This window comes from Labrus bergylta, chromosome 11, assembly GCF_963930695.1.
Source record: "Labrus bergylta chromosome 11, fLabBer1.1, whole genome shotgun sequence".
NCBI lineage: Eukaryota > Metazoa > Chordata > Actinopteri > Labriformes > Labridae > Labrus > Labrus bergylta.
Genome location: NC_089205.1, coordinates 31,142,380 through 31,154,741, shown reverse-complemented (window position 1 = coordinate 31,154,741; position 12,362 = coordinate 31,142,380). Strand labels below are relative to the sequence as shown.

The 12,362-nt window shown below is 43.8% G+C and overlaps 1 protein-coding gene across 3 annotated transcripts in view; it reads left to right on the top strand.

Annotated features, from left to right (window-relative positions):
• Positions 1–12,362, top strand: part of nyap2a (neuronal tyrosine-phosphorylated phosphoinositide-3-kinase adaptor 2a) — a 23,135-nt gene that overhangs the window by 2,927 nt on the left and 7,846 nt on the right. The window contains exons 2-7 of one of the 3 annotated variants that reach the window (XM_065960598.1): positions 391–606; positions 2,154–2,467; positions 7,979–9,031; positions 9,206–9,346; positions 9,790–9,896; positions 10,388–12,362. The exon at positions 10,388–12,362 is cut by the window's right edge and continues 69 nt beyond it. In XM_065960598.1, coding sequence (XP_065816670.1) covers positions 404–606; positions 2,154–2,467; positions 7,979–9,031; positions 9,206–9,346; positions 9,790–9,896; positions 10,388–10,393 — 1,824 coding nt within the window. In that variant the 5' untranslated portion in view covers positions 391–403 and the 3' untranslated portion in view covers positions 10,394–12,362. Of the gene's footprint in view, positions 1–31; positions 270–390; positions 607–2,153; positions 2,468–7,978; positions 9,032–9,205; positions 9,347–9,789; positions 9,897–10,387 lie in introns of those variants that run through there. The other 2 variants (XM_065960597.1, XM_020659883.3) reach the window with 2 other exon arrangements.

Below are 12,362 nucleotides of genomic sequence, written 5' to 3'. Positions count from 1 at the left end.
AGGGACAGAGTGTCCTTCAGATATTGAAAATCCCCCTGACTGGAGATGAAAATATTAACGTCATCTGCATAAGCAGAGATTGTAGGGATGGTTCAATGCTGGGGCAAAGAGAGAACAAAACACTGTGCACCCTGATACAACAAACCAACCAAAGACATATCACCAAAGCCAAAAGCCCTGAGCACATATTAAAAGCCTAGTGTGTGAGTCAGTATTACCAAAATGGTGGCCACCATAGTTTCTCCATAACTCCTCTTCCGAAACCAAAGGTGAATCTTCTCTTAGTGACTATTCACTTAATGTCTCCTTTCCCAGTGACTATTCACTCAATGTCTCCTCTCCCAGTGACTCTTCACTCAATGACATCTGTTTTTCTGGTCCTCCTCTCAGGTCTCCTTGAGTCATGACGTCTCAAGAGGAGGCTTCTTCCTTCAGGAGGTTTTTTCAGTATGTGGAGGACAGCGGCCTTCGAACCTATGACGGTCTGGTGATCCAAAATGCTTCAGATATTGCCAGAGAGAGCGACCGCATCCGCAACCAGACTAACTGGGCCTACCTGCAGGAGAAACACCAGAAAAAGAGACGGCAGGAAGATGCCATCAAGAGGTGAGAAACAGAAACACTTGTTCCCTCCTCAGTGCTCTGTCTGGCTGTCCCTTGACCCTCATTGCTCTGTACCCCTGTCCCCTGCCCCTCAGTGCTCTGTCTGGCTGTCCCCTGCCCCTCAGTGCTCTGTCTGGCTGTCCCTTGACCCTCAGTGCTCTGTCTGGCTGTCCCCTGCCCCTCAGCGCTCTGTCTGGCTGTCCCTTGACCCTCAGCGCTCTGTCTGGCTGTCCCTTGACCCTCAGCGCTCTGTCTGGCTGTCTCCTGCCCCTCAGCGCTCTGTCTGGCTGTCCCCTGCCTTCAGTGCTCTGTCTGGCTGTCCCCTTGACCCTCAGCGCTCTGTCTGGCTGTCCCCTGCCCTTCAGTGCTCTGTCTGGCTGTCCCTTGACCCTCAGCGCTCTGTCTGGCTGTCCCTTGACCCTCAGCGCTCTGTCTGGCTGTCCCTTGACCCTCAGTGCTCTGTCTGGCTGTCCCCTGCCCTTCAGTGCTCTGTCTGGCTGTCCCTTGACCCTCAGTGCTCTGTCTGGCTGTCCCCTGCCCCTCAGCGCTCTGTCTGGCTGTCCCTTGACCCTCAGCGCTCTGTCTGGCTGTCCCTTGACCCTCAGCGCTCTGTCTGGCTGTCTCCTGCCCCTCAGCGCTCTGTCTGGCTGTCCCTTGACCCTCAGCGCTCTGTCTGGCTGTCCCTTGACCCTCAGCGCTCTGTCTGGCTGTCCCTTGACCCTCAGTGCTCTGTCTGGCTGTCCCCTGCCCCTCAGTACTCTGTCTGGCTGTCCTGAGGGGAGTAGGGTTAGATGGATTTTTAGTGGATGTGTGAGGTCTTTTTTGAGGTTGTAATGCATGTAACAGCCCTGTTGTTGAGTTCCATTAGGTTGGATGTTGGGACACCGAATAGTGTGTCCTTTTATTTCAACAGGTAACATATCGAAGAAGCAGGTGGAACAGTAGAGGTGGAACAGTACAGCAGGATTGATTGGATCAGGCTATATAGAGCAGCAGGAGAAGATGGAGGGCATCAAAAAGTCTTTTCCGTTTGCAGAGGTTCAAACCTTTAAAATAAACAAGTAATGATAAATAAATAGAAAGGGGCCTTTGATTGGTTGGGATGAATATAATACAAGGTGTTTGATGACTCAATGTTATTCGTCATTTCCAATTTATTCAAACACACCTTTTATAGAAGAGATGCAGCTGCTTAACATTCAGGGAAAAGGGAGTGAGCACACTGGTTTATTGTCAAAACCAAGAAAATCCACACACACATGAAGACATCTCAAACTCAAGGCAGGAAAACCACAGTTTAATAACATGTTCTATTGAAGTTACAGGAAACTTAAAGTATCTAGAAGTTTTAGAATAAAGGTCTTCCAAAGCAGCAGGCATTACTGAAAGAGGGCGCCATATCTCCAAAACGCCTCACAACTGAAGCAGTAGGGTTGTGCTCCATTCAGTTTCTGACAACATGAAGGGAGTCTGTGTTTTATACAGTTCTAGTTGATTGGTTGATAATAAATGGCTCAACTCTTTTTATTTTTTCCAATTGGTCTATTCAGGATAAGCGAAGATGTTGCCATGGCAACAGAAGGGACGTACTCTGGGAAACATTTCAGGATGGGTTTCATGACAATGCCAGCACCACAGGATCGTCTGCCCCCTCCCAGTCAGGGCTTCACTGTCCGATCACAGTCCCTCCACTCAGTGGGGGGCGGAGACGACGACTCCAACCAAAACCCCAAATTACCCCCACCCAAACCCCGGAGAGACCCCAACACCAAACTGACCGACAGCTCCGAGACCATGAATGGCTCTGCACCAGCAAGTAGGAAGGACTCCCACGACACCAGAGAGATTGTGGAGCATGCTGAAGGTAAGAACGCAGCAAAATGCCTGCTGGTGAAGCCTGACACCTGTAGGTTAAACCTGACACCTGCTGGTAAAAACTAACAACTGCTGGTAATAGCTGATACTTGCAGGTGAAAACAAATGTGGTTAGTAACTGAGATTTACAGATAGCGACATGCAGTAATATAATGTGAATACAGAGAGGGGGGGGGGGGGGGGGGGGAGAGAGAGAGAGAGGGAGCGATAAAAGCTCAAGGTGCCAGTTCCCCCGGTAGTCTACGCCTAAAGCAGCATAACTAGGAGCTGGTCCATGACTGTGCCAGCCCTAACTATGAGCTTTATCAAAAAGGAATGTTTTACATCTATTCTTGTAAGTACAGAGTGTGTCTGCCTCCCGGACCCTGACTGGTAGATGATTCAAAAAGAGAGGACCTGATAACTGAATGCTCTACCTCCCATAGTACATTTAGAGACTGTAGGTACCACGAGCAGGCCTGATAACTGAAGGCTCTACCTCCCATAGTACATTTAAAGACTGTACCACGAGCAGGCCTGATAACTGAAGGCTCTACCTCCCATAGTACATTTAGAGACTGTACCACGAGCAGGCCTGATAACTGAAGGCTCTACCTCCCATAGTACGTTTAGAGACTGTACCACGAGCAGGCCTGATAACTGAAGGCTCTACCTCCCATAGTACATTTAGAGACTGTACCACGAGCAGGCCTGATAACTGAAGGCTCTACCTCTCATAGTACACTTAGAGACTGTAGGTACCACGAGCAGGCCTGATAACTGAAGGCTCTACCTCCCATAGTACATTTAGAGACCATAGGTACCACTAGCAGGCCTGCATTCTGGGACCGTAATGTTCTCGAGGGACAGTACGGCACTAGTAGCTCCTTAAGATAAGATGGTGTCTGGCCATTTAGAGCTTTGTAAGTGAGAAGAAGGATGTTGAATTCTATTCTAGACTGTATAGGGAGCCAGTGCAGAGAAGCCAACACAGGAGTAATGTGGTCCCTTTTCCGAGTTCTAGTCAGTACACGAGCTGCAGCATTCTGGACTAGTTGAAGAGTCTTTAGAGACTTGCCAGAGCACCCTGATAAAAGAAAATTACAATAATCCAATCTGGAGGTAACAAATGCATGAACTACTGCATCGTTTTGCGACAGGATATTCCTGATCTTGGATATATTACGAAGGTGAAAATAGGCTGTCCTTGAAATTTGCCTGATGTGAGAGTTAAAAGACATATCTTGATCAAATAGAACTCCTAGATTCCTAACAGTGGTGCTAGATGCCAGGCTGATGTCATTAAGGACAGTCAAATCACTAGAAAAAGTCTCTCTGAGGTTCTTAGGGCCTAGCACAATAACTTCAGTCTTGTCTGAGTTAAGTAGCAAAACATTTCTGGTCATCCAGGTCCTAACGTCCTTAAGGGACGTTTCTAGCTGACATAACTGACTGGTGCCATCAGGCTTCATTGATACATAGAGCTGAGTATCATCTGCATAACAATGAAACTGTATGGAGTGTTTCCTCATAATATTTCCCAGAGGAAGCATATATAATGTAAAGAGAATTGGTCCATGCACTGAACCTTGTGGTACTCCATGGCTAACTTTGGTGTGCATAGAGGACTTATCATTAACATGTACAAACTGAGATCGGTCTGATAAGTAGGATTCAAACCAACTTAAAGCAGTCCCTGTAATTCCAAGTCATGCGGCTATACATGTCATCACTGGTCTGATTTGGGAGGGGTCCAAAGAACACTACATGAGATGCGATGTTGCCCGCTCTGACCCCAGGTATACACCTAACTATGCCCGCTGACTTTGCGGAGTTTCAGGTTACATAATTTACATATTAAGCAATACTACAGGTCTGTTGGGCAGTGGGCCCACCAGAGAATAAACCTTCATAGAGGCAAATAAGGTGGTGAACAAACACATCTGGAATGACCTACACAAACACGACAATGGACATCATGTTCCTCACATTCACACCGCCTTGGATGCTTTGTACCTCCTGCAGAGTTTCTCCCCATCAGTGGACATGGTGCCATAGCCATAGTGATGAGGGAAAATGGGAAGAGGTGTTCTGGGCTCAGCATACACCAGTGTGTTGGTGTGGAGTCATCTCTCTAACCCAGACTCCCTCGCCTCCAAAGCTAGACATGAACTACAGGAGTAATTTAACATCTTAATAATTTACACTTTATTGATACCGCGAGGGGAAATTCGTTTTTACACTCTGTCTAGTGAACATGCTACACAAAAATAGAAATACACACACATGCACAAACAGTGGACATGCACTAATGGAGAGGTCTCAGAGTGAGAGGGCTGCCCACAGCGAGCGTTCCTGAGCTGGTGAGGGGGTTAGGTGCCTTGCTCAAGGGCACCTCGGCAGTGCTCAGGAAGTGGACTGGCACCTCTCCAGCTACCAGGCCAATTTCCAGACTTGGCCCGTGCCGGGACGCTAACACCTAACCCTACTTGAACCGGCGACCCTCCGATTCTCAACCCAAGTCCCTACAGACTGAGCTACTGCAGCCCGCTGACATGTATTTTTATTTTTTTTAATATATATGTTTTATTCATTTTTTAACATAACAAACACAGAACAAGACAGCACAGGCGTAGCCAAATTACTGAATAAAAAAATATATATAATATATATATATTTAAAAATAAAAATAATAACATACATGGGTTGTAATAACATATATCAGGGAATAACATATCAGATACAATCTTATCTACCTAAATTACATGTCAAAGGGAAAAACATGACTATGCCGTATTTTTGAAGATAAAGTGTGGACACCCTTTCTGCAATAAGCCAACCAGATCAATGGGAAGATAATCCATGAAGGGCTGCCAAATATTATAAAATAAGTTGTTATTGCCCTTTAATTTAGCACTGAGGTGTTCCATAGGAAAAACCTTAAATGTTTCTCTGTACCACTGCGTGACTGATGGAGGCTTCTCCTGAATCCACTGAAACGATTACATGTAAAGATTTTTCTAGCTGAAACAAAGGTACCTGACCATGACTCAGCACTAAGTTCAACCTCCAAGTCCCTTTCCCATAATTCCCTAGTTCTCTCAACCCTATCACAATTAATAGGATGTAATTTGTCATAAAAAAGGGAAATAATTTTTCTGTTGTTGAGCGCATTTAAACTAAAATTGAGAAGAAAACTTTCAATTGAGCTCAACAATGATTGATCAGTGGGGATAATGAGATCTGATTGGACAAAATGCCTAACTTGGAGAAAACCAAAGAAGTGGCTGTTTGGTATTCTGTATTTGGTCTGGAGTTGATTGAATGACATAAAATCACCATTTTGAAATAAATCAGCCACAAATCTTAGACCCTTTGAATACCAGTCATTGAAAATACTTTTCCCTATACCTGGAGAGAAGGCTTTATTTTGAGTCAGAGGTTTTAATGCTGATGAGAAACCTCTTCGGCCAATGTGTTTAATAATATCTCTCCAGATTCTAAGCGTGCTAAACATGACAGCGTTGTTTTTAACATCTGCTGGCAGTTCGCCAGCGTCAGTTGAGAGGAGACTGAAAGGAGAGAGAGGGGAACAGCACCATGAATCTGTTAGAGGCTCCCCTTGATGTAAAAAATGGTTTAGCCAGCGTGATATTATCCTGCCGTGGCAGGCCCAATTGTAATATAGAAAGTTAAGAAGTGCTTGACCCCCCCTGTCTATTGGCAACTGTAAGGTCTTCATCTTTAGCCTAGATTTCTTGCCATGCCATATAAATTTTGAAAGAGATCTTTCGATATCCAAAATAACTCTTCTATTGATCTTAAGTGGCTGCATTTGCAATCTCCAGATAGGTAAAGCCTGAAATTGACCATCTGAACGGAAAATTAACAAGGGTATCCGGGACACCAAAGTCTCCGAGAGGCAAGGCCTCTGATTTGTCATAATTAATTTTGTAACCTGAAACTTGGCCAAATTGACTTATAATCGATTCCAATACTGGTATGGAGCGCTCTGGATTAGTAATAAACAACAATATATCATCAGCATAGAGCAAGATCCTGTATTCTGTGTCTCCCAATGTGACACCAGAAAAAAAACGGTGGGTTCTAATGGCCTCTGCGAGAGGCTCAAGCGCAAATGCGAATAAAAGCGGCGAAAGGGGACAGCCCTGGCGTGTGCCTCTATTCAGAGGGAACATCTCAGACACTGAACCAGAACTCTTGCAGACGGAGATCTATAAAGGAGCTTAACCCATGTAGTGAAACTAGAACCCAAACCAAACCTGTTAAGGATATCAAATAGATACTCCCACTCCACCCGATCAAAAGCTTTTTCTGCATCCAATGAAACAGCAAGAATCCTTTTCTTTGTATTTTGTGAAAATTGTATAACATTCAGTTGGGGGTCATAATAAGGTGGTAGGAGTTCTGTAGAAACTAATAATGGTTGATGGCCTGCCAGAACAGGGTTAGGCTTAGTTTGGACTGGCTTTCCAGGGTTGTTTTTTCCAAAGTCTCAGAGAGACTTTTTTTTTTCCATAATGTCGCTAAAGTTCTGAGTTACCTCGTGAATTAAAGCTGTGGCGTCCATTGTTGGCAGGGTTTTGCCACCTTCATGCACAGTGCTCGTTTGGCTAGCAGTTGTAGCAGCTGTTGACTTGCATGGTTGAATTTTTGTCTGTTTCGACATCTCTTGTCACTTAAAGGGGTAGCTTTCTTCCCGTGACAAGTTGTTACAACACTGTGTTGACGTAATAAGCTAAACTGGTTACATTAGACCGTCTCAAATATAATTAAAATAGAGTGGGAGCGGGAGCTTGGTGAAAGCACGTCCTCTAGCCAGCCATCGTCACGGGACCCCCCCGCTGACATGTATAGCAGGAGAGACTAGGAGATGGAGAGGCAGAAAAAGAAGCCATCGTAAATTAAGCTAACTGCTAAGCTAGGCTGAGGATAGGTAGCTAAAATAAAGAAAAAGATTTAGCAGATTAGTCGCTAGAGAGCAAGAGTGCTTTTTGATTTAGTTTCCAATAGTTTAAAGAACTGACAGAGTAATGATACAGGCCTGTAGTTGGTGAATTGTTGTCTATATAAAGGAATCACTTTATTTTCTGCTGACAGATAATGTTTACTGGGTTTGCAATACTGTTAATGACACCCTTCACTAATGTCATATTGATTCCTACAGTCAGTAGATGTTTTATTCTTATTTTGTCTATATGTATGATTTAGTTTGTTTCTACCACATCAAGTTAGATTGTGCTTGCATTTCCTGCATAGTTTTCTGAAATTCTTTGTGTGTTTGTGTATGTTTGCGATTTTATCTATGATGGCGCGGTTGTGTCACACATGTATTCAGATCATTACGATAGTTATGATGAATGCTGAATATGATGATGATGTAATGTGACAGGTTAAACCTGACTCATGTCTTAAAGGGACAGTACCTGACTCAGACTGTACAGAATGAAGTGATGGAGCCGCCAGCTCCTTAGCTCTTAATATTTTTGTCTGTCTGCAGCTAAATGCCACCTTTATAGTGAAGACTTCAAGAAGATGCCTCCACCTAAACCCAAACGGAACCCAAACACTCAGCTCAGCACCTCTTTTGATGAATCTTACATACGTAGCCATGGAAGCAAGAAATCGTCATTGCGTTGGGACAGTTCGTTGTCTCAGAGTCAGAGTCCTGCGTCTCGAGATACGGATGATGAGGAACCGGTCTACATTGAGATGGTGGGAAACATCCTGCGAGAGGTTAAATGTCAGGAAGCTTTGGAGGACGAGCAGAATGAGTCTGTGTATGAGGAGATGAAGTACCCGATGGAGGACTTCCTGCAGGAGGCCCACTCTGCATTCATGGATCCTGAAGGATGGTCATCTCGGGACTCTATTTTTGACATTCCTCCACCCTTCCCCAACCTCCTGACCCACCGCCCACCGCTGCTCGTCTTCCCCCCTGCTCCCGCTCAATGCTCCCCGAATTCTGATGAGTCCCCCCTGACCCCTTTAGAAGTCACCCGCCTACCCATGATGGATAACGTCTCATACAGTAAGTCGGGCGGTGTCGAACAGGCACAGACCTCCAGCCACCACCGGAAAGAAAAAGACCGGCATCAGGACAGAGAACAAAACAGAGAAAGGGATCTAACCTCCACCCACACCATCACTTCCTCTGGCCGCTCATCTGCACCGCCCCTCCCCTCAAACCTTTATAAGTCCTCTAATTCAGCCCACGGTGGTCATGGTTACCCCCGCAGCCAATCAGCATGCCCATCTCCAGTGAGCATGGGTCGCTCTCTGACTCCTCTAAGCTTAAAGAGACCACCACCCTACGATGTTCTGATGGCAGGAGGAAGCATGCCTCGCTCGTCCTCTTCATCTTCCTCCTCCTCCCAAAGGGCAGGAGAAGGCGGGGCCAAACTCAGTAACTCCTCCTCTACCCACGGCTCCATGCAGAACGTGTCGATGAGGTCACAAACTCCAACAAGCCCATTGGATGATCTCAACAACATGTTTACATCAGGGAGAAAGGTGATGAAGAAAGGCAGCAGGAAAAGCCGCAACAGTGAAGGTAAATACTGCATCAGTACTTCATTAGTACATGACCTAACCCAAGTACATTATCTGAACAAGTTAATTCTGATCCTGAACAAGTTAAACCTGATCCTGAACAGGTTTGATCTTTCATATTTGATGGTTTTAGTCTCACAAACAGTCGATGTGTTATTGCTCCATTGCTTTGCAGGAGACTCCAGATCTCTTCCCAGACAGCATAGTAAAGACAGAGACGGACAGTCCAGTCCAGTGTCAGGCAGGATGGGGAGATCATCCGTCAGCCCCACCATGATGCTGTGTGGAGGAGGAGCAGGAGGAGGAGGAGGAGCAGGTGAGTTATTGCTCATATTAACTGTGAGGATAATAACAGGAGGTCAGAGGTCGGGTAGGTTATTTGTCTGCCTTCACTGACCCTGACCTCAGAGATAATACTGAGTTTCTCTGAGTGCGTTCAGATAAAGGGGCAGATATCAGATATCAGTCTCTATTGTAGGATGATCCCTTGTAGAACTAATCATATCTTTGATACAAAACGTGAAAGAAACACAAAGACTCTGTCTCTCACTCAACATCAGCTCACACACCTCTGTGATCTGATTGGTCAGTCGGCAGTTTCATGCAGTTTGATTTCTTATCCTGAACATAACCTGCTCCGGGGCAGATCAGGTGTTCATAGTCTTGAAGACTCAGAGTTAACCCTGAAGTTACCATGGCGACAGAACCTGAGCTAAGTGTTACCTGTCAGGACGACCACAATGTTTCTTTCCCATGCAGAATCAAAGTCGGCTTGTAAACTCGGCCGATCAGCTTCAACGTCAGGAGTACCTTCCCCAGGTGGGACGCCACAACGCCATCAGCAGCTCCACCCCGCCCTCAGCCAGGTAACACACCTGTGAAACAGCTATTTGTCAATTCTACCTGTCTGTCTGTCCAATGTCTGTTTGTCTCTATGTCTGTTTAATTGTCTGTCTGTCTGTCTGTCTGTCTGTCTGTCTGTCTGTCTGTCTGTCTGTCTGTCTGTCTGTCTGTGTGTCTGTCTGTCTGTCTGTCTGTCTGTGTGTCTGTGTGTCTGTGTGTCTGTCTGTGTGTGTGTGTGTCTGTGTGTGTGTGTGTGTGTGTGTGTGTGTGTGTGTGTGTCTGTGTCTGTGTGTGTGTGTGTCTGTCTGTCTGTCTGACTGTCTGTCTGTGTGTCTGTGTGTCTGTCTGTGTGTCTGTCTGTCTCTATGTCTGTCTGTCTGTCTGTGTGTCTGTGTGTCTGTCTGTCTGTCTGTGTGTCTGTGTGTCTGTCTGTCTGTCTGTGTGTCTCTGTGTCTGTCTGTTTAACTGTCTGCCTGATCATACATAAAAACTAAATGTACATCTCTTCACCCAGGATTGAACTTTAACAACAATCAACTGACAGAACAATGAAAAGTAAACAAGTAAATATTTGATCAAGTCAATATATAAACAACAAAACTTGAGTAAACATGTGATTGAGTAAATATATGATCTATTAAAGTAAACATGTAAACAAGTAAACATGTTTACCGATGTAAACTTGATCATGTAAACAAAAGGCAAAAAAAAGAAGGACCGCTCTACTAGAGTGAAACCAGAACATTTAGAGCTCCCCCTGCTGTGATCATGTAAACATGTGATCCTGTAAACATGTGATCCTGTAAACATATGATCATGTAAACATGTGATCAGGTAAACATGTGATCGTGTAAACATGTGATTGTGTAAACATATGATCGTGTAAACATGTGATCATGTGATTGTGTATACATGTCATCCTGTAAACATATGATCATGTAAACATGTGATCAGGTAAACATGTGATCGTGTAAACATGTGATCCTGTAAACATATGATCATGTAAACATGTGATCAGGTAAACATGTGATCGTGTATACATGTGATCGTGTAAACATGTCATCGTGTAAACATGTGATTGTGTATACATGTCATCGTGTAAACATGTGATCATGTCATCGTGTATACATGTGATCGTGTAAACATGTCATCGTGTAAACATGTGATTGTGTATACATGTCATCGTGTAAACATGTGATCATGTCATCGTGTATACATGTGATCGTGTAAACATGTCATCGTGTAAACATGTGATCATGTCATCGTGTATACATGTGATCGTGTAAATATGTGATCATGTAAACATGTGATTGTGTAAACATGTCATCGTGTAAACATGTGATCATGTAAACATGTGATCATGTCATCGTGTATACATGTGATTGTGTAAACATGTCATCGTGTATACATGTGATCATGTGATTGTGTAAACATGTGATTGTGTAAACATGTGATCATGTAAACATGTGATTGTGTAAACATGTCATCGTGTAAACATGTGATCATGTCATTGTGTAAACATGTGATTGTGTAAACATGTCATCGTGTAAACATGTGATCATGTCATTGTGTAAACATGTGATTGTGTAAACATGTCATCGTGTAAACATGTGATCATGTCATTGTGTAAACATGTCATTGTGTAAACATGTCATCGTGTAAACATGTGATCATGTCATTGTGTATACATGTCATCGTGTAAACATGTGATTGTGTAAACATGTGATCGTGTAAACATGTGATTGTGTAAACATGTGATCGTGTAAACATGTGATTGTGTATCCATGTCATCGTGTATACATGTCATCATGTAAACATGTGATCGTGTAAACATGTGATCGTGTAAACATGTGATCGTGTAAACATGTGATTGTGTAAACATGTCATCGTGTATACATGTGATCCTGTAAACATGTGATCGTGTAAACATGTGATCGTGTAAACATGTGATTGTGTAAACATGTGATCGTGTAAACATGTGATCCTGTAAACATGTGATCGTGTAAACATGTGATTGTGTAAACATGTCATCGTGTAAACATGTGATCATGTAAACATGTGATCGTGTAAACATGTGATCGTGTAAACATGTGATTGTGTAAACATGTGATCGTGTAAACATGTGATCATGTAAACATGTCATCCTGTAAACATGTCATCGTGTAAACATGTGATCCTGTAAACATGTGATCATGTAAACATGTGATTGTGTAAACATGTCATCGTGTAAACATGCTATCATGTAAACATATGATTGTGTAAACATGTCATCGTGTATACATGTCATTGTGTAAACATGCTATCATGTAAACATGCTATCATGTAAACATGTGATTGTGTAAACATGTCATCGTGTAAACATGTGATTGTGCAAACATGTCACCGTGTAAACATGCTATCATGTAAACATGTGATCTTGTAAACATGTGATCATGTATACATGTAATTGTGTAAACATGTGATCTTGTAAACATGTGATCTTGTAAACA